The sequence below is a fragment of the Mesoplodon densirostris genome, chromosome 4 (assembly GCF_025265405.1).
Source record: "Mesoplodon densirostris isolate mMesDen1 chromosome 4, mMesDen1 primary haplotype, whole genome shotgun sequence".
Lineage (NCBI taxonomy): Eukaryota > Metazoa > Chordata > Mammalia > Artiodactyla > Ziphiidae > Mesoplodon > Mesoplodon densirostris.
This window is the reverse complement of record NC_082664.1, coordinates 66724285-66747335: the sequence shown is the minus strand read 5'-3', so window position 1 is coordinate 66747335 and position 23051 is coordinate 66724285. Positions and strand designations below refer to the sequence as shown.

The 23051-nt window shown below is 39.8% G+C and overlaps 1 protein-coding gene across 2 annotated transcripts in view; it reads left to right on the top strand.

Moving 5' to 3' along the window:
* The window catches only part of NPAS3 (neuronal PAS domain protein 3), an 873929-nt gene that overhangs the window by 744998 nt on the left and 105880 nt on the right, over positions 1-23051 (top strand). For both annotated transcript variants that reach the window (XM_060098177.1, XM_060098176.1), the window contains one exon: positions 2501-2675. In XM_060098177.1, the coding sequence (XP_059954160.1) occupies positions 2501-2675 (175 nt within the window). The remainder of the gene's footprint in view (positions 1-2500; positions 2676-23051) is intronic.

Here is a 23051-nt window from a genome sequence, read left to right as displayed (position 1 = left end):
TGTTGTCAACTTATCACAATCTGTGCTCTGTGCCAAAGGGCACATTGCAGTGTTAAAGAAAGACTCGGAGTTTGAGAAAAGTGACAGAAATAGTTATTAAAGTGCTGCAGTTGGGCTTCCCTGGTGGCGCAGTGGTTGAGAGTCCACCTGCCGATGCAGGGGACACGAGTTCGTGCCCCGGTCTGGGAAGATCCCACATGCCGCGGAGCGGATGGGCCCGTGAGCCATGGCCACTGGGCCTGCGTGTCCGGAGCCTGTGCTCCGCAACGGGAGAGGCCACAACAGTGAGAGGCCCAAGTACCGCAAAAAAAAAAAAAAAAAAAAAAAAAAAAAATGCTGCAATTGGACTCCATGCAAAATGAGAGTGACTTCCTCATGCTCACTAACCTCCAAACAAAATAACCATCAAGAAATATTAAAACACACATTTTATTAGTTTCATTTAATTTCTTAATTGCTCCAAGTCAGTTTACCCATTTATTGCTGTGTGAAATGCTTAGAGGCAAGGCGCACATTAAAGGGATTATTTCCATGTAATCCCTCCCTCCCAGAGGGTAGGAACCGATCACTTATGAATCCTGATTTACGTACGCTCTGTAACAATATCAAATGGAGGCAATAGTTAATGTGAAATTATAGAGTCAGTAGTGGGGTAATACAGGAGAGCGTAATTTAATAGCAAAGAGAAAGTACCTCATTTTCAGTGAAAGGTATGCAAGCCTTTTTCAGGAATAGCTATTAACCAAACTGAATTTAGCCTCCCATTTGTCGGCCTCTACCTCTGTTAATTGATAGATGCTGAAGATGTGTTGACTGTTAAGAGTTTAATCAAATGGTGTCTGGGAGTCGATGTGATCATTTTACCGGGATTTGGAGTTCTGGGGATAATAATTGCTCTGAGAATTACGCTCACTGTGACAGTATGCCCACCACCAGCCTTCCTTCTTGGCAGGAAAAAGAGTGCAGGCAGTTGGGTGGAATTTGGAGGGATGCTGCAAATTACACAGGAAAGGCAGGTGAGGTAGGAAGCAGTTCTAGGTAAATATCCACCAAGAAGCCTGTGACAGTCTGACAGTCTGGCAGTTTCTGTAGCACATCATAGCTGGCCTGAGACCATTAAACTCCAGAGGAATGGGAAAGCCATTAGTGACCCGGGAAAGAGCTTTTTCTTGTTCTGTGGCTAACACATCTCTCCCTGCCATAGTACCTGTAACCCAACTACATTATTTTAGGACCATGATTGCTATTCTTGGAAGGAGGTAAGAGGTATAGCATCGGAGGAGTACAGAGGTAAGGCCAGTCCTTACGAGTGACTTCTGCCCCTCAGACAGCACATGCCCCAGACAGGGGCCACGCCTGACAGCACTGCAAAAGGCAGTGCTTCCATTCCAGGCTAGCCCTCTTCTGATATTTGATATTCATTCTCTACCTTTAGCGTCAGCCTAATACAAAGAGTATACAAAATAAAACATTTTTTAAAGCTCTCAAGGAGGTTTGTACCCTGTATTTTATTAGATTGAAGGCAAAACAAGCTGATGCCAGCAGAAAAAAAATGGCTGCTTCAGACCCCAGCTGACCTCTTTTGCATGGAAAATTCTCCATATGATTACAGAGCTAATGAGTAATATTTAATGAAAACATTATGCCTTTGCATATATTTGTAAGCAGCACTTCTTCCACTTAAATTTACATAGAAATAAGCTGATATGTATAAATACACATCCTGGAAATCTGTGTATTTTAAGGAAAATCCTCATCCGCTATCTCTGGTTGTTTCTATACAAAGCTCAAACTTCTCAATAAGCAAACTGTAGAATTCAGTCAATCATCCGGTTGACACCAAACATGCAAGAATTTGATGATGCGTGGATAAAACAGCTGAACTCAGGCAGACTCATCCACATTTCACAGAATGGTCTGGCTTTATGCAAACAACAGTGTATGAGAAAAAACTGGGCTAAACAATTGCTAAATAAATACATGTGGGAAAAAAAACTTTCTCTTGCAATTTCAAGAATCCTTAAGCGTGTGAGGATAAAGACTAAGGACCAGGATTGTTTCCGGAGGCTTCATAGATTTCCTTTTCTGTTCAGAAGCTGAATCGCAGTGGGGCTAAATTTTTTTTTTAACATCTTTATTGGAGTATAATTGCTTTACAATGGTGTGTTAGTTTCTGCCTTATAACAAAGTGAATCAGCTATATACATATACATATATCCCCATATGTCCTCCCTCTTGCGTCTCCCTCCCACCCTCCCTATCCCACCCCTCTAGGTGGTCACAAACCACCGAGCTGATCTCCCTGTGCTATGTGGCTGCTTCCCACTAGCTATCTATTTTACGTTTGGTAGTGTATATGTGTCCATGCCACTCTCTCACTTCGTCCCAGCTTCCCCTTCCCCCTCCCCGTGTCCTCAAGTCCATGCTCTAGTAGGTAAATTTGAAAATGAAAAGCCTGTGACAACTTTCTTTCCCACTCTTCTTTCTCTTCGCCCTCTAGGTGGAGCTGACAGGCAGCAGCGTCTTTGACTATGTCCACCCCGGGGACCACGTGGAGATGGCAGAGCAGCTGGGCATGAAGCTCCCGCCCGGGCGGGGTCTCCTCTCGCAGGGCACCGCTGAAGATGCAGCCAGCTCAGCATCTTCCTCTTCCCAGTCAGAAACCCCAGAGCCAGGTGGGACTTGCAATTCCAACATGTGGGTTGGTGGGCAGGACCTTTGCCAATGATTGCGCTTGAGTTGCCAGTGTGAAGAGACTATAAATAGGTCTAATGGTATTTAACAATTCCATGCAGCTTTCTGTCCTGTGCAGTAATTAAGTACGGAAGAGATTTGAAAATAAGAAGACATTTTAATAAGTATAATCCAGAGATCTGATTTCAGGTGAACAATACATACAGCATGTACCCATTCCTTTAGTTTCTCTTTCATATTAATGGAGGGAAAAGGTTCAGATTTGGAAAGCCGTCTGCCTTTCATTGTTACCATGGCTAAATGTAATGCATTTATTTATTATTCAGCAAAATTGATGGCAGAGACTTTTTGAATATTAGCTTGTGGAGAATTAAAAGTATTAGGGGCGTGCAGAAATCTTGGGTTTTTTTTTTTTTTAAGCATCAGAAGGTACTTGAAAGATGTGAACAGATAAATTAAGGCTAAAAAGAAAACAGAAATGGCTACATTTTAAACTGCCTTTCCACCCTCAGTATTTAATTAGATCAATTGTATAGAGGAATGAACAGAGGTGACATTCCTCATTGGGATTCCTTCCAGGACTCTTATAGACTTTGCATTCAGAATGTTCCCATTTTCATTGTGTTGTACTGATGATAATTTAAGTATTAGGGGAAAATCCATTTATAAATTAAACAAAATGACTTGATATCCATCAGTCCCCTAGTTCATCAAGCTGTTCAAACACGGGGAAGATTGGCTGGTCGGCCTGGGTCTTCCGAGAGCGCTGGTAATTAGATCTGCGAAGGATTTATTCTTTGCTGATTGGGGCTTTAAATTAATTGAAGTTCCACATTTGTGGTTTTGTCCTTTTTGTACTTTTTTAGAGGAGATATTTCATATTCTTGTGTGGTGGAGTGCTTGGCCAAGCAGCAGTGGTTTAAATGTTAATTTTTCTCATGAGAAGTTTAAGATTTTTAATGAATCAAGGCCTGATTTGAAGTGCAAAGTTTTATTTGCTTACTTGGGAAATTATTTTTGCCCTCTAAAGACGTTTGTACTTTACTTGATATGTTGTTTTAAAACAGATTTGCAGGACAAAAGCATTTTGTGAAAGAGAAATGGAAAAAAAAAAAAAACCCTACCTTAAGGTTAATGTTAAAAAAAACTCTACATACTTCCAAGAAAATAATTTGGTCTGCTTAGAAATAATCACAGCGTGTTTGCACACACAGAAGGGAAAAAACATATTTGCCTCTATTGGAAATATTTTAATTCCTTCTAGAATCAATCCATGTTTCCCCATTTAAGTTAACTGCAGCTTCTAGGGCATTATTTTGTAGCACTGGCGGGGATGGGGGGGCATCCTTCTCCAGTGAACCCCATACATGAGAAAAGAGTATTTAAGACTACTCTTTACCATTTAAAGATGAAAATAATTTTGTTCCAAGAGGTCGGGGGGAGTCATATATCCTTATAGCATAGCTCACTGACTTCACTGAATAGACACATCAGTGAGATCACTGGACCTGCTTTTTAGTCAATAGAATGTTTATAGTTGGGCCTATTTGAGAAGAAACACATGAAAACAGTTTTCTACTCCATTCTGGAGTTGGACTGGGAAACGGGACTGCTCGTGACTCTTAAACACTCAGTGCATAAGAAATCAAGTTTATAAACCTTAGTATGAACTAAGACCTTGGAAAAGTGGACTTTGTTTCCCTGAATCACAAACCCGCAAGTTAAGAAGAATCTTCAACAATCCTTTAATCCAACCTCCAATTTATGCAACCATCCCTTTACAGCAAAACCAACAGATGCCCTTCCAATCTCTGCTGGCACTCATTCCTAACAGGAAGCTAAGGAACGTACAAGGCTTCCCACTCCATTGGTGAGCAGCTCTGATAGAAAATTATTCCTAATATGGAGCCGGAACCTACTTTGGGGCATCTTCTCCCCCACTGATCAGAGGTCTGACCTGTGGGACAACATTTCAGATTTACTCTCTCCTCCCCATCACAGCCTCTCAAACATATGAAGTCAGATTCACCAAATTCTCCCTCCCTTCTTCCTTCTCCTTTTCACGTCAAACCACCCTCCTTCCACAACCATTAATCAATGGCATGTTGCTAAGACCCTCACCATCCTAGCCACCCTCACCTGGCTGTGCTTCCATTTGTTGGTGACCCTCTAAAACTAGTGTTCTGAGAGCTGAGTGCAGCCTCTAGATGTACTGTGACTAGTACAAAGCAGAGGGACTGCCACCTTTCTTGGTTTAGGCTACTATACTCCTGTTAGGCAGCCCACGGTTGAAGTAGGTCCTCTTGGCAGCCAGGGCCCACTGTTGATTCATATTGAACTTGATGTCTCCCCCAAACACATGTTAAGGGTGACTTGTACCTTGGAAGAGAAAAAAAAAAAATCCACAGCCTATAAACCAGTTCTACTAGGATATCCTAAACTAGAGTCAAATCAACCCATTTAAGATTAAATATAAAAACTCTGATAGGGCTTCCCTGGTGGTGCAGTGGTTGGGAGTCTGCCTGCCGATGCAGGGTACACGGGTTCGTGCCCCAGTCCGGGAGGATCCCACACGCCACGGAGCGGCTGGGCCCGTGAGCCATGGCCGCTGGGCCTGTGCATCCGGAGCCTGTGCTCCGCAACGGGAGAGGCCACAACAGTGAGAGGCCCGCGTACCGCAAAAAAAAAAAAACAAAAAAAAACAAAACTCTGATAAATCCCATGCCTTCCATGAAGCACCAGGATGTGCTCAGTTCCACTTAGCATCCTTTAATTCTAGTTATCAGAAAAAGAACATCCCTCCTTTATACAAGGACACTTCATTTATCCTTGAAGTATGATTGAAAATTTACTTGGGTTTCTTTCCCCTGTTTTCCTGGCCTTCCCTGAGCCATCCTAACCAGTAAAATGGAAAACCCTGCTTTGCACATTCCATAACAACTTGGGCTCGTTAGCAACAATCACGTTAGGAAGTGTCTCTTGTTGGAGAGTGTATTTCTCACCATTAGAGAATGTTAAACTGGCTTTGCCTTAAAATTCTGTAGTGTTAGTTATTTGCAATCTTTGGCTTAAAAAGGCAATTAGATTGACTGCTCAAATACTGAAAGGCAGTGTAGGATGCTACCTTTAACTAAATATCTTCACTAATGCAGATCATTGCTCCAGGGGAATTACTTTAAAAGTTCATGTCAGGCACTACATCCCAAAGCTGCTTACGTTTCTTAAAAGCTGAAAGAACTTTAACAAGATTTTCTAATTCTTAATAACATGAAGGAACATTTTTGAAGACTGTTGTTCACTACATCATAATCTTTTAAACTCTGATAAAACACCGGTTCTTGCTTAAAGAGTAGTATAATTTGGTTGGAAAACAGATATCAATATGTGGTGATTATGAAAATGAAGGAACTAGTAGGTATAGAATTTTTCAGGAGCCCTAATGTGTTCAGTGTAGCATTACTAAATGACTGAAATCTAAATAACTTTTGGCATTATAATAAAAGGAAATAAGTGACTAAACCAGCCTAAGAGGCAGTGATCCTGTGCCATAATAGGAATTCTTTTTCTTCGAACTGCCAGCCCTGTGATTGTCTTGTCTTGAATTAGTCTCAAGATAATGAGAGAGAGAAAAAAAAAGATCTGTTGACTGGACAGCAAACCCAGATAAATATTTTATATGTATGCACATTCGTTAATAGTTTAATAAATATGATATTTCTTTTAGGGAAATTTTCAGGCAGGCATAAGAAAAATAAATGGGTAGCCTACTTTAAAAAGTTATAAAGTTCTAGAGTGCCTCTTTAGGGCTTGATCCAAGCATTTTGGAAGAGATTGCGCTGTGCTGCCCACAGCCTTTTCTCTGCTCCTGTGGGTTCCTGCAAGGTGGTGGGCACAGAACCTCTGGAACACGACATCTGGATGGCTCAGTTTGTTTTTGTGGATCTGCTTGTATCTTTTCATCACTCCTAATGATTCTTTAATCTTGGGATTATGAGTGATATCCTTTAAAAAAAATAAATTTCAGGGCTTCCCTGGTACGCAGTGGTTAAGAATCTGCCTGCCAATGCAGGGGACACGGGTTTGAGCCCTGGTCCAGGAGGATCCCACATGCTGCAGAGCAATGAAGACCGTGAGCCACAACTACTGAGCCTGCACTCTAGAGCCCGTGAGCCACAACTACTGAGCCCGCGCACCACAACTACTGAAGCCCGCGCACCTGGAGCCCATGCTCCACAACAAGAGAAGCCGCCACAATGAAGAGCAGCCCCCACCCACCTCAACTAGCAGAAAGCCTGCGTGCAGCAACGAAGACCCAACGCAGCCAAAATTTAAAAAAAAAAAAAAAATTCAGTGCCGCATCTTTTATATACTTAATAAATAGAAGAGCAGCTCTTTCAAGAAATCCTGGAGGTACTTGAAATACCTCTGTATTTTGAAAGCAAAGAGTAATATTCCTTGGGTTAGGTCATCAAATTGTTGTGTTTCACTCCCTCCTTCTCCGTATTAAAACAGCTTGATATTTTCCAATTCTAAAATTCATGCCCTTTGTGAAAACTTCAGAGAATGCAGAAAACAAAGAATAAAGGCCAACATACCCCCTACCCCAAAATAACCGCTGTTCTTATACACTAGCTATCCTTCTAGATTTTGTTTCTGTACGTATGTATACAAACGTAGTTATGTAGTGGGATTTTCTGTTTGACTAAAATAAAACCATAACCTACATGCTTCTGGCAGGCTGCTTTTTCACTTAACCTCACAGGCCACTTTCCCTGTCATGTTTCTCACTTTAACAGAAAATTTCCTTTCTGTCTCCAGTGGTTTGTTTCCCTCTAGCTAGCAGTCAGCTCCCAGCCACGGGCCACTGTCAGGAGTAACATACCTGGGTCCTACTTTAGACGGCATTCAGCCAGGACCAGAGATTCTCGCTGCTTATTGAATGGGCACGAGCTCACGGAGGGAGAAATCAATACTGTAGTGGGCTTTAGACAATTTAGCAAAATGTATGAGACAGTACTTTTGGTGAAGAGTAAGAGTAACTACAGCAACATGGTTAACCGTTGGTTGTCTAAAGTAAAGGTTACTGTGTTTTGTCTAAACTTTCAGCGGATCTAACCTGTTACGGGACGTTAAGATAACTATTGCAGGAGTATGATCTCTATGCTATTACGCCTATTCTGTGTCCTGAATATTTTAAAGGCAAGCAAAACTGAAGCAGTTGAGTACTTGCCTGAATAGAAATAATCTGCATTTTCTACTTATGCCCCCGCGCTCTGGTAAATTTGATCGGCTCCCGATTCTACAGGAACTCAATTCCTCTGCACTCGTTAGACGATTTTCATAATACTAGATATAACTGAAGGAACAAGTGTTTAGGAATAACAATAAAGAATGTAAAAATTTATCTGAGGATCTGATCAATATTTTATTTCCAAAGCGCTTAGATACGAGATATAATTGTACTTTTATGGGTGAATTATTTACCATCTAGTATAGGGTTGAGGTTCTCTGATTTTTTTTTTTTTTTTTTGTATTGGTTTAAGTTTCCTATCAATGAACTGAATTTAGAAGTCAGGCAAGGGAAACCATCTTACTAACCTCACATCCAACCTCAGTCCCCAGACAATGTGACTGTATCTACAGCACTTTCTGCTATACTGCAAATGTCAAACAGAAGGTGTAATGGATTTAATATTAGCGCTGGCCAAGGTGCTGAGGGAACTGTTAATAATGTCACTCCAGTTATTGATCTGAAGCCTTTAAAAATCAAAGAAAAGTGAGAGATCCCCTACTGGGGAAAGGCACACAGTGACTGGTTTTTATTGCCAATATATTTCTACATATAGAGTGGCAACTTTCTGAAATTATGTTATCACCATTCATCTCTGTGAGATTTTTGGAGTCATTATATGGTAAGATAATATCATGGAGACTGCTCCGCATGCTAATGCTAGATCAGGCCAAGTACTTTTAGACATAAATAGAGCTTGATAATTTGTGTAGTAACTACAATATTCAAGCTGTCAGAAGATAGGAGGTTTATTAGCACTAGATTTATTCGTGATGACAATGTTGGACCCACAGGAAGTGTGAAATACGAACTGGATAGTCATGAGGATGAGCTGTCCTCTCCTTTTGCCTTTCTAAAACTCTGAATACAAACCATGCAAGGACTCACTTGAGATAGAAATGAATTCTGTTCTTACAATTAGTCTACCTTTTCAGGAAACTGGTAATCCTTCAATCTGAATGGCAGTTTGTGTGCAATGAAATTCCTGCTTTCCATAGCCCCCAACTAATAAATGGAATTAAAATGTATAATTTATGTTGAATGTTTATCAAACTGTAAACACACATTTAATTCCTTTCCATATTCATACAATATAAGCAAAGATAAATCCATCAGATAATGTACCACGGTTATCTCTGATGGATTGAATATGAAATGGATCTCTACTGTAGCTGTAGTAAAGATCCAGCCAAGTTTACGATTACCCAAAACTGGCCTGACTCCTGTTAGTACTCATGTGCACATGTATGTGTCAAATCTAATCATCAGAAAGCAGCCTAACAAAAAGTAATCTTTTCATAACCCAAAGAGGTCATCCTTTACGCATAAACTCAGCTTTTATCCAAAAATTATATATGCAAAATGATGTATTTCCCTTAGCTATACCATCATTATTTGGAAATGAAATAGAAACTATCTTTTGCCACTCCTGAATGAAGATGACGCATACACTCCAAAAACAAGCCAGTACTGTTACAGGGACTGCCTTGCCAAATGCAGAATGCCTCTTTTGCCTCAAAAAAGCTACATTGATGTAGTACCATTTTTTCTTGCAGAAAGTAGGCTTTTCTTAAATGTCTCCTTTATCCCCAGCTAAGCAAAATAACTGCCACAGAAGGAAATACATTTTTCCAGTGCTTTCTTCTGTCCAAGGCCTAGGAACACTTAGAACCTTAATTTGTGTTTGCTCACACTTCTGTGTGCTTGTCTGTATATGACGAGAACATTTGCAAAGCAACCTTGTTTGTACTTCTAGGATCTTGCCTAAGAGAGCTAAAGAAAATAAGGAAAAATCCCTCCTTCTCACCAGGCTGTGCTGGCCCAGCATCCCTTCCAGGCCGGCTCCCAGAATGCACAGCTGCAGCACGAGGCATCCTTGGGGGCTTGACACCCTGACCTGTGAAAAATCTGTGTTGGTGACTCAGCTACAGACGGGCAGCCTCCCTTTTGTTTCCAGAGGAGATGCTGAATGTCAGCCTAGTTCTGTATGCCATTCTGAAACTAACTTCCTTTTCCAAAATTTAGATCACAGTGGTGGCAACTCAAAAATGTGCAACTTTTATCTAAATTAATATAATGGTATTTACAGGGTCGCAAATGGTTTGTTCAGTAATAGAAGCATGGGCCTCTTATCAAAATACACAATAGGTTCACTCAGTTTATATGTAGGATTTTTTTTTCCCAAACCTTCTATTGAAGGTTTAGAAAATCAATTTTTAAAACCCATTATTTTTAACAGTTGTTCTATATAGCTTGCTAGGTCATAATTTTGACTTTCCTTTCCCTATGGTGATAAGGGGTACATTTCAAAGTTTCTAAAATGAAACCCAAGATGAGTTGTAAATAGATGACCTATTCTTCCCCATTTAAAAAACAGGTGGCTGTCTTTGTCATTGGAATATTAACAAATTAAAGATTCTATTTCTATAACTCTTGCCTTGAACAAAGCACAATTTGTTTGCTTTTAATACATATGACTGCACAGAAATTTCATCCCTGTCCAAATGATACCATTCTGAATTCTTCATCTGCACTAAACAGCAGACTTATGAAGGATCAGTTACCTGGCATTGACTGAGCTTTGCAGGGTGCACAGATCAAAAGAGGCGGAACTGGCTGGAAACCATTTCCACCCCTGGTGAGCAATTTACTCATGATTGCTCTGGGAAAATACTGGAAATATTGCTTCTGTGTAAAGTTCGCAACTTCCAGTTGTCAGCTCTTTGCCAAGCGGTTATTCCCAAGTGTAGCTTTAGAAGCAAAGCCTACTCAAGCCACAGTGACAATGGTTGGCATTCATATCCTGCTTGGTGTATGCAGAGCACAGAAACCACTAATTACAGGAGTTAATTCACACCCTATCCCTCTGAGGCAGTTCAGTGTGTTATCCTTATTTTACAGATGGGGGAAAGCGATGGAAATTCTAAGTGGCTTGCTCCAAACCACACAGGTTAGTTTAGCAGCCAAGATTAGCGGAAAGGGTAAAATATTAGGATTGCATAGATGAGAAGCCTAGGAACTAGATGGAGAAAAGAGTTAGGACTCTGATAGGTATAGAACCAGAGGAATTTCCTCTGAGGGGCCTCTGAAGTCCAGAGAGGAACCTAACAATGCCCTCATGCACGTATTTCATCAGGCTCAACCATCTTTAGTTTTTAAATATAGTCCCTCACTGAGGACTAAAATCCTCCATCTAATACTATACTCTTCCTTCATCCCTACATTGAAACTCCTTATACCACAATGAACAGTAGCATCTGAATCAATTATAGACAAAACTATATAACTCCCCATTAGCTGCATCTCCTCAGCCAGGAGCACAGCCAGAATTGTCTCTGTGTGCTTGATCTCTGCTCTGCCTTGGCCAGTACGGGACCAGGCTCTGTGCAGCTTCTCCAGGCTCTTCCTTTCAGAACCAGTCTCCCAAGGCAAAAGAGATGGGAAAAGAGCAAGAAGACCAATAGGGTTCGTTAGGAGGTGGTCGTATCCTCCTGAAGATACCTGCTCATGAAACACAATCATGGTTTCTTGGGACCTGTGGGAAACATCAACCCATCTGTTAGTTAATAAAACTAGTTTGAGAGAGGAAGTACTTGTGTCTTTTCTCTAGTTGTTATTAACTAGAGTGAATTTTCTTTCAAGACCCGGACACACCTGATGCTCAGGATTGTGTAGACTATTCAGTGACCATTGATTGCATGTCTGTCACATGTCAGACATTAGACGAAGTACTGAAGGAACAAGATGAAGTTCCCTGCCTTCCAGGAGCTGACCATCCTGTGAAGGGGACAGATCATTAATATAATGCAGGAGTGTGACGATGACAATCAAGGCGAGGTTGTGTATGATAGGGTAGCATTGTATTATAAGCCACTGCTATTAGCACTCTTGGCAGAACTATCTCAGGTTTGAAACTTCAACCCTGAAATTAACAGCCCAGGAACATTGCTTCCTTGGGAGCAAGTTGCACTGACATGCCCAGACATACACATACCATGACTGTCAGGGACTTTGATGCATATTGTTAAGGGACTTTTGGTTTTTTGTTTGTTTGCTTAATTAGCCTGTAAAAATGCCAGCTACATGATAGGTTCACAGGAATATGAGTTCCTCTCTACTGATCTTTCTGGCTCTGTAGGAGTGTTCTGAATGGGAAGTACCCCCGAACTGCACCCCTTCCACTTGTACTGCACTGATTTCGCTAACTGAAATTCAGGAAATGCTGGCTTTGGAAAACTGTACTGACTCTTTTAGCTTTTTCTATTCAAGGTAAAACCTGTTGCAAATATTCTAATATTAATGATGATATTAATAAATAACTTTTATTATGTTTTACCTATATGTTCCAATTACATGAGTAGGCATGTTTTAAGTAATTTATTTCTCAAAATGTCCCTAAACGAAAATTAGAGATGGTAAATGGCTTGCCTCCACACCAGAGTAGACTGTGGCCCTGGGATTTGATCTCAGGCCATGTGTTTTGTTTTGAGCACTTCGCTAGGTGCTTACAGAGAACACAAGAGGTAAAAGATATGACACCTGCCTTTAGGAAACTGATCATCATCAGTAGAAAATTTATACACAGTCAACAACCAGAGAAAAAAAGAAGCCTAACACTGCTGCTGTCCTCAACTGAGACATAAAATTGGCAAGTGGTGTCATAAATCAGGGAGAGGCTGAATGACTGTGGGTGGCTTTGATGAACAGGGTTGACCTGCATGAAAATCAACCTAAGAGCAAAGAGGCAGAGATGTTCTTCCAGGAGACTCATCTCAAGGAACAAAGTGGGAGTGAGGACGCTGCATTTAGGAGGCAGGAAAGAGCCCTGCCTTCCTCGACGAGGCAAAGATGCATGCTTATCCAGGATGGAGCCAGATCTTGGAGCAGCTGAAGTACCAGAGAAAAGCATCTGAGATGGAAGTGATAAGTAGTTCTGAGTATAACTCATTCAACAGAGCAGTGACCCGATGAAAACATTATTTTAACACTTACAAATACAAAAATAAAGTTTGAATTTGGAAGGCTCCTTCCTTGAGGGTCATATTATACAACTACCTATGGCCTCCTGAATCCCTGTACAACATAACCACTAATATTCATTGAACGGTTGCCAAGTGTCAAGCACTCTGCTAAGCCCATTATATGCATTACCTCATTCATTCCTCACAAACTACTGTGAAGAAGGTATCATTACTTTTCCCATTGTACAGAAGAAGGAACTGAGAGAAAAAAAATTTTTTATTTGGAAAAGTCATACAGTTAGTAGCTGGAGAGCCTAGGCTTTAAAGCCAAGTAGCTTGACACCAGAGTTTCTCTTCATATTCATTCCACCAAGCTGCTTCTCAGTATCTACCTAAAATAGCTGTCCAACCCCTACCTGAGACCACCAGCTGGGGACACTCTCCATCCTTCCTAGGCAGCTCTGACTGTTAGAACAGTCTTCCTGATGTTATGCTGATTCCTGTCTACTGGTAACTTAGGTTCACTGGACTTATTTCCTGATCCTTTATTTTTGCAAGAACATGAAGGATGTGTGGAATAGAGCAGACTGGAAGCAAAGGAAACCATTCAAGAGGCCATTTCTTTAATTGAGAAGCGAGTGAGTAGACCTTGAGAAGAATTATTGCAAAGGAAGAAACGATGATTTGGAACTAAGATAACAGAAAAAGGTAGAAATATACCTGTGCTCAGTCTTTAGCCAGGAGCTAATGAGTAATACTCTAGAAATTATGCATGTCTCAAGCTTTCACATAATTAGGATTGATGATACCGTCTGTCCACTTTCATTTTTTTATCAATTGGTAATAAAATCTGGAAATGTTCAAAAATTACAAAATTACATATGCTATTTATCATGAAATATTAAGATGCAAATTTCCTTAGGGTTCAAAGCTGTTCCTCTTTATGGTTTACTGAAGTATCTTGTGCCTTAAGTAAAATATGTCTGCTGGTCAGTGCCTCTCACTTGTCAGGGGTTGTCCTCTCCACAGAAAAACATCAGTAAGAGCAATGGTGAAATTGGTGACATAAAGAATTAAAACTCTACTATCCTGTGTCCAGCCGTCTCTTGGTTGACATTGGAGGAGGATTACAATTATCTGTTGACCCCCCCAAATTACTGTTAGTCAAAATGAGATAGAAATTGATTTGACTGATCATATAAAAGTGAATTTAAAATGTGACCAATATTTAGGGAAATACTTTCTATTTCACAAAAGTAATATAAAAGTGTAAAAATAACAAAATTCCAATAGTCTAGTTATGGAAAACATTCACTCATTCATTTCTTCACTCATTCAGTCATTATTTCTTTCATGTGCATGGGACAAGCTCTATCTTAGAATCTGAGATACGGTAGTTACTAAAAAGGTCCTTGTTCTCATAGAACATATATTCACATAAACCACCTGACAAAAGGATTTCAGTTGAAAGATTCCATTTCATAAACAAGAGGTAAATCTTTACATCAGACTGTAATGGACCGGTTGGGCCTCCTCTGCTTCAAAAATGCAGAGCTGACAGAGATTCTAAGCCAGTACTTCCAAAATGCATTCTTTATCATAATTGCCCTGTGCAATGCTCTTCGTGAAAAGGACCCCCTAGTTAGAGCAGAGGAAAAAGCTTCAGTGCACATCTTCTCACTGATGATCAACAATGAACATTAACAGTGAAGATTTGAAATATGTATGATCAGTAAGTCTGTTTATATTGTTTGAACTAGGCTTTCTAGTCTATTTATTGTTTGAACTATGGGAAACTTTTTTTAGAGAGAAACTCCTGCTAACACCCCAGAGACACGTAATGAAGCCCTTGATCTTGTTTCTGCTACCAGAAGCCACTCCTCCCATCCATCCATGCCAGTCTCTTCTTCCAGGGCAGGCAGGATCACAGTCTGGCCACTCAGCTCAGAGGCTGAATTATCCAGTTCCTCTGGTCATTCTCCCAATTGTCTCTCCTCAGTCCTCAGGGTACCCTTCAAGCTTTCCTAAAGATGAGCCCCTAGATGAATCTAGTAATTAACTGAAAAGTTGTAAGACAAGACCTGTCAGTTCCAAGTTTCACAGTTTTTAGAGCAGCCCTGGGTCTTGATTGGCAGGTCTCACATCCCTCTTTCACCCTGTCTTCTCTATTTTTCATTTAATAAGCAGAGCACAAACGTCTCTGGTTTCCCACCCACTAAAGCAATACACTAATAGATTTTTGGTGTAAGGGTATGATCATGGCTGCCCAGGGTTCTGTTCATTGCTCCCCTCCCCCCGTGATAACCCTAACCAGTTACCACTGGTTGCAGAAACAAAAATGTCAGGCTGCAAGAACAAGAATGCGAATATAAGAACAAGAATGTTAAGGTGGTGAGACAGGAGACACAGTATGGTGGTGGTAATCAGCTCCTACGTTGTCTTCTCTGATTTGTAGCAATTTAATTCAATTGCACTGCCCATATTATAGACTTTAAAAATCTGCAGTCTGGTTAACTTGCAAGTTACCCAAATAACTGAGAATTGATGACATATGAAGATGACAGCCCTAACCCAAACTGCAAGACATTCTCGTTATACTAGTTTCTGTAGCAGTTGCAAATACGTAAGTGCACAGGGTCCTCCTGGCTCTGTCGCTTATCAGAAATTTGACCTTGATCAAGTTAATTAACTTACATGTGCCTCAGTTTCCCATTGTAAAATTTTGGCCCTCTAGTATATTGAATAGTTTGGAGAATGGGGTAGGAATAATCAATCACCTGTTGGTTTTAACTTCATATGAATTAACATATTTTAACATTCCTTATGGTGTCGTTAATACATCTAAAATGCTTAGAACAATAGCATGGAGCATCGTAAGTGTTCAGTGAGTGTTGTCATTATTATTCATTCTGTTGAGTTCAGCCTTCTCTTATCGCCAAAGTTATTCCTGACATAAAGTCTGGCCAGGGCTTAGGTGACAAAGTTGGCCCTTGCGCCAACCTGAAAGGCTCGATTTGGGCTTCATTGTCACCATGTTCCCATTCTCTCTCTTAAAGATCCCAGATTCTACATGGATCACAGTACCCACAGGTGTGCTTCTGAAAATACACACACACACCTGAAATAGAGTCCTTTTGGAAAGGCTCCATTTAAGGGGAAAGACTCTCTTGGAAATAGATATAATCTACCTTCCTCCAGCCTCTCTAACAGCACAGATTCTGTTTTGCAGTTTCGCTTTTTTCTTTTTTTGCATACTTGGTTTTCTTAAAGCATAACAGAGGTGCATAATTCTTATTCTCAGAGGTCCATCCCACTGTTTTTGGATTCTGAACAGCAAGATAGGCCTGCTGACTTCCCCTTTTCTAAGGCTAGCTTGGAGTCTGCCCAGGCCTGCTTTGGACTAGACCTCAATGTTGGTCTCCAAGGGTTTGTAGCTTCCAGCCTGGCCTATTAAAATGTGTTCTGCTCATGACCCAAAGATTTAGCTGCTACACAGCATATATGATGTGCCTGACTGATATCTTCCCTTTTTTAAAATTAATTTTTATTGGAGTATAGTTGATTTACAATGTTGTGTTAGTTTCTGCCGTACAACAAAGTGAATCAGTTATACATATAGCCACTCTTTTATAGATTCTTTTCCCATATAGGTCATTACAGATTACTGAGCACAGTTCCCTGTGCTATACAGTAGGTCCTTATGAGTTATCTACTTTATATATAGTAGTGTGTATATGTCGATCCCAATCTCCCAGTTTATCCCTCCCCCCACCCTCCCCCTTGGTAACCATAAGTTTGTTTCCTACTTCCGTGATTCTATTTCTGTTTTGTAAATAAGTTTGTTTGCACCGTTTTTTTGAGATTCCACGCATAACCAATATCATGTGATATTTGTCTTTTGATAGCTCCCCTTCTTGTCTAGCTGGGCCGCTGCGGTGTGGCCATAGCCACAGCATGGATTATGCTTCACAAAAGACTAAGTGACGTCGAATGGGATATGAGGTCTCTATGACCTACGGCTCCTTTTACTATCAAATCAGCTTTCATGCATCCTCTGGTCTGTGCTGGAGAACAGGGTGGAAGTACCCAGCTATTGATTTGAACTTTAAATGAATCAATTTATTTTGTGTAGGAGGGCTTCAGTTCATCACTAATCTTGAGAACGGAAATGAGTGTAAGTCTGGTGGAATGCTCCTATAAAAGAAAGAGAGATGCCCAGATGCCCTAGCCAGAGGTCCTATATATGGACTTAAAGAAAGAAACTCATTTCACATAGGCCACCAAACAGTCATGAGATGTTAACGACTTTTAGTCACTGCCAACCTGGACAAAATTCAAGCCAATGACCTATGGGTGAAAGGCTCTATGTATCCCATTACCAATCTCCTGAGCCATCCAGTCGCCCCTGACAAGGTATTTTATCATACCCAGTACAGAGCAGTATGGTAGTCCAAATTCCTATACCATCAGAAAACCTTCTTCTACTATTTAAAATAAAGGGGAGCATTTTAAGAATAAAAGAGAGGCAGAAGACTTAGTTCCTCTAATAAAGGAGCAATTACAAAAAAAAAAAAAAAAAACCTTTGGGAAAAAGCATACACACACATATACATAGCATTGAGACTTTTTTTAATTCCAATATTTTTTCATCATGTTTACTCCACTGCACATTTGATTCTGCCTCTGGGTATTTAGTAAACTGGCATATCTTAGAGTTCCCATTAAAAAAAGTCATTAGTTTTAGTTTACCATTTGTATAAAACTGATTCGTTAAACCCTTGATGCTTTCTTTCCTAGCTTGTTTTTAAGTGTCATAAATAAATGACTTAAATGTCCCACAAGACAAATGTTCTTTAATCATCTAATGTACTCATTTATCCTAAGCCTTAACCTTACTCCTAAATTAAGTCTGTTGCAAAAACATAACTTCATCTAAAAACACCCATCAATCCTACAGGGTTTTGATAAGCACATTTAAAAAACATAAACAATCAGACTGTTGTCAATCCGGGTGAAGCCCAGTCCCATTTAAGAGTTATTCGCCAAGTGCTATATTTCATGCCCATACCACCAATGGAATTATAAAAGAGAATGGCTGGTATTTGGGCCTTTGCTGAGAGTTCATGTTGTGAAATGGTTTACGAGAGTATAAAATGAAACAAAGACTAGACGAGAGAGAATCCTCATTCCACATCAAATACATTCTGTTTTGTTTTTGGAAACTATTAATACTTAGACAATATTGTAAATGCATTAAAATTTCATGATCACATATTTAGTAAATTGCATGTCATGCCTTTGATTAATTTTCATTTGTTCATGGTCCTAAAAATCTGTCAAAGAATCTGGCTGCTCAGAGCTTATACGTGAGTAATGATCACTGAAAAGGTTTGGTGCAAGGAGAAACGAAGTGCAAGTTTAATGGAATAAACACTCGACTAAATTGGGTACTTAATACCTCATAACTAAGAATTCACATAGTTTGGTGAAATCTCAGCTTTGACAGATGCCCAATTTAATTCTGAATTAATTCGAATGTCTTGCATTTACCAATGGCACCCTTTCACAGTAGGGCAAAGATAATCTTCTTGTTTTCCCACTGGCTTCCTTGGGTCCTGCAGAATTATTACCACTGAGCCCCTTAGGGTTGTTGGGTGCTCCCCCCACCCCCCAAGTGGGGCTTTAAAATTTTTTAAAGAAAGATAAGAGCATTCAGCAAATAGCCAGATTGAGAATAAACTCAAAAATTATCACCAAGGCCCTACCTCTGCCACAATTTGTCAAATCTGCTGATAGGAAACAAATTCTATTCATAAAGATTTTATTTGCGGGGGGGAGACTCTTGTGATTTGGTAGCAATTCAATTATAGTTTTGTGAGATAGTGAGGCCGGAGAGGGAATCCAGACTGACAAGAAATATGACAGGACAGTTACAGAGTGTTTATGCAATTAAACTTTCCCTGACAATAACTGCAGAATGATGAATGCGTGGGCGGAGGTATGTGAGCGCAGGCAATGCCCCACAAGTATTGCCCATTTTTCATTATTATACAACTGTTCAGATCTTTCAAGAACAGCCTGAAGTGAGGTGGAAAAGAGAGTGCTCTTCTGTAGCATGTTAACCAAATGCCTTTTTTTTTATTCCCTCCCTCCAAGGGGTCTTGATGTGCCAGATGATAAAAGAACATCTATTTCAGAAAAATGTTTCGGAAAGATTAAGATTTACCCTGAGCTTGACATATATTAATTTTGGATACCAAAAGAGTTTTTTATTCTTTTTTCTATCTGCAACTTTATATCACTTCCCAACCGATAGAACGGTGCATAATTAAACTGTTGGGTTATTCATTTTATGCAAGCAGGTGCAAAGGGCACTAGAAAAGTAGGATTTTACTGATGGTAGATTAAGAAAGAAAGGAGAAACTTAAAAGACTTTTGTCGAGAACCACAAAAGCTTACAGACGAGATTAATTTGGTTGGGCAAAGTCTGTATTATTGGGCCTCGGTCTTCCAAGGATATATGAAATCAGGAAAGTTACAGGATTTCAGAGCCTCTCAAAGACTATGTGCCGTTTTTCCAGATTGTTAACAACCCTTATTTGGGGTCTTTATGTGAGACTGTCAGTTTTGGGTGTGATTTTTATTTTATTTTTTTAACAAGCATTACGGTACGCAGATGTAAAAAGAGCTTTAATTTAATTTGTATAGACTTCACCTTGGTAAAATCAGCAGTGCCCAGAATAAGGACTGAATTCCTTTCAGACCCCAGAGGTTGGATGACTCCTTGTGTGGAGGCGAGGGTGGGGGAACAGTTTTCGCCTGTGGCACCAAGATGCAAAGGGTTGAAGGGAAAACCACGTGCCTTCCCTTAACATTTACATATCTATTTAAATGAATGAGAATTTACTCGGGGACAGGAAATGAACTCTATCCTGGATCCATTCGTTCATTCATTTTGACTTCTGGTAAGCTGTTACTCATACCAATCTTTCGGTTTTTTTTGTTTGTTTGTATACTGGTTGATGCTCCTTTGTTAATGTTCACATCTCCTTTGAGGGCATTAAAAACCTTAAACTTTTGCATAGAAGTGTTCAATTATTATAACCAACCCCCATTACTACTTCCTAGAGTTGAATCTAGACCCAAAGGCAGAGAGCTATTGTTGCATGTCTACCTAGATGACTGTCCTCCTGGATTGACTTTGTGGTTTAACAGGGAGTTTCCACATGTCCGTGTGGAGATTATTATAAGTCAGACTCACATCTAGAGACTATGTTTACGTGATTCCCATCAATTTGGTAAGTTCAGTGAAATAACTGGTCATTTCTGTATCAACAAAAATCAGTTAATCCTATTTGTATTAGGAGCGAGTTGACCATACATTTCTGTCAAAATGATCAACTCAGAAATCTCATATAAACCATGGTCTAAATACAAGAGTTCCTTACAATCCTCCCTTGTGCCAAAAAGCTGCACACTCTGTTATGTCTCCCCCACCCCCAAAAAAAAGACCTGATTTTGTCAGATGTGATTTTTAATATGCACTAAAACTGATAGTTAAAAAGAGATTGTTTTCACATTACGTAGGTGTTAAAATTACACGGTGGTGTTCCTTTATTTTCAAAAACCAAACCTAATCTTGTTAATTCAAAGTGAATAACAAACAGGACTAAGACTTTTTCCCAAGTTGTTACATTTATTCAACCTGCTTGTGTTTTGTTCTTCATCATAATTATTTCCAAGTCAAATCTGCACTGATTTCCTTGTGGACCCTCGTACCTCTGACTAACTTAAAGAATTGAGCTGGGATAATTCACACAATTCCTCAGGGGTCATGTTCACTGTTTTTTTTTCAAGGACATTTTTATTACAAAGCTGATGAAATTTGCATATTAATTCACTTCTTTCGATTTTTTAAGATTAAATGTTGTCAACATGTATCAGTGCAAGGCTCTGACAGTGCTGATGAACTGGGCCAGTCAAGCCTGAACATTTGGAGTAATGCAGCCATCTGCAACCCCCTCGCCCCTTGTGGGGTTCTGTGCTACCATTGAAACCTGGTTAAAAAAAAGTTTTATTCAAGGCAGGATATTAAAACATTATCTAAGAAATGATAGGTGTTCGTCTTTGCATTTACTCAGAAAGTGAATTTGACAACAAAATGGATCTAAGGAGATCCTTGCTGACTTGGAGTTAGTGTTCTGTTCATCTTCATTAAACCACAGTCAAAAAAGCCCCTCACCGCCCCCCGCCCCCCCAAAAAAGTTTTAAATTTGGTGAAAAGAACTTAGGAGAGAACTTGAGTTTAATGTTTCCTCTTCTGGTGAGATTTAATAGTTAGAGGGACTCTTCCCAGTCGTACTCAAGGTAAGAAGTGAGGATGGGGAGAGCTGATAGGACGGCAAGATGTGTTGTAACATATAGACCTGGCCTTCATTTTATACATGGCTCATACACATGAATGGTCCTTGGTCACATCCAAAGCCCTCACAAAATGGTACCAGTGTTTACACGGAGGTCTTCATTTCTGTCTATATCCAGCTTGAACATTAAGCTGTATTGACTTATCCAATTTCCTTACAGTCAAAGTACATACTTCCATCAGACAGTCTCAAAGAGCAAAACCACCTAAGTGAGAAAATCCCTTTAAGTGTTCTATTGCCTTTCTACGTGAACCCTGATGGCCCTTCCAGATCATTGATTTCTCTGTGTCTGCTTTTTGGTGGAAGTCTCTTTGTGATGTGCATAAGACCTTTAATAGATTCCAAAGGCCTTGCAAAGAAAAAAAGTATCTGGCTGCTGTGTTGGAGTAGCAAGAACCCTACCACCACCGAGCTTCATCTGGCCAAACAACTAACAGAAGTACCTGCAGAGCATGAAAAGGCACTTCCAGTACCTTGAGGTTCTTCAGGGAAGACTTCCCCAAACCACATGACCCGACTTTGCAATTCCTCTCTCCGCTAGAGATGGTCATCTCTCGGGAGCTTCTATAGTAGTTCCCGCCATTTTTTTTAAGTTCTTTCTTTGAATATATAGTTAAATCTGGTCATATACTAACCACAAGACTCAGAATTTCGAGGTTCTCACCCTTTAGCAATACATGCCCACTGGTTAATTCCTAGTCACAGCATTGTCCGGTATATGTACAACACCATTAGCTAGAAAAGTCAGTTTCCCAAAGTGGAGAAAAAAACCCCAAACACTGCATAGTAAGAAGGGAACAACAGAAAGAGAAGGTAGCCTCCGAAATGGTTTTATCTTGATTTTGAATTAAACTCCAAACTCATATTGGACTGAAAAATCAAAATCAGACTTCATGTTGTCGAGTTGGAAAATGTCAGATATGAAATATTTAAACTGTGGAATGCAGTCTTCGACTTTGGGTTATAAAACTTTAATTTCATGAGTTGGTAGCATTCCAATAGTTCAATATTTTTAATTCTACAAATCCATGTTTATTAACTTTCAAGGTTTAAACAGTATCACCAAGTCTATTGAAACTAAATTATTCTGACTTGTGAAAGCTACAGGGTAGCTGTAATTTGTTTTCTATCTCTACATAAGTGACAAAGACAAAAGAAAGAACAAATAAAAGGAATTGACTGCCACACAATCCCTTTTTTATACTTTCAAAATGACCTAAAATTCTAGCTGGTGATTAAAGCAAAGATTCAAGCCTGCAGTTTTAATTGTGGAGTTTTCAGGCATAAGTCAGGTAGCACTTAATACAGGGCTACCTCTATGTTAAGAAAAGACTTCCATAATATTACTGCTGGAGAGTTAACTGTATTCTGCTCAGAGAAGAAACATTGCTTTTTTTTTTTATCTTCTCTTTATTTAGGAAATACAAGCTGTGTCTCCTTACAACAGTGTTTAAAACCTCTACCTCGATTTCATGATTAAAGAATACCAAAATTCGTTGCTAATAGCAGTGATAACTTTTCATCTTCCTCCAGTTAGTACTCTTTTCTTGTAACCCCCCAAGTGCTTCAGCCCTATTCCTAGTGATTATCTAACATGTCACTGTTAATCTGTTAATTTATTCAGCATTTGTTTAACACCTACTATGTGCTACGTAAATAAAGCCCTTTAATGAGACAGCTGTG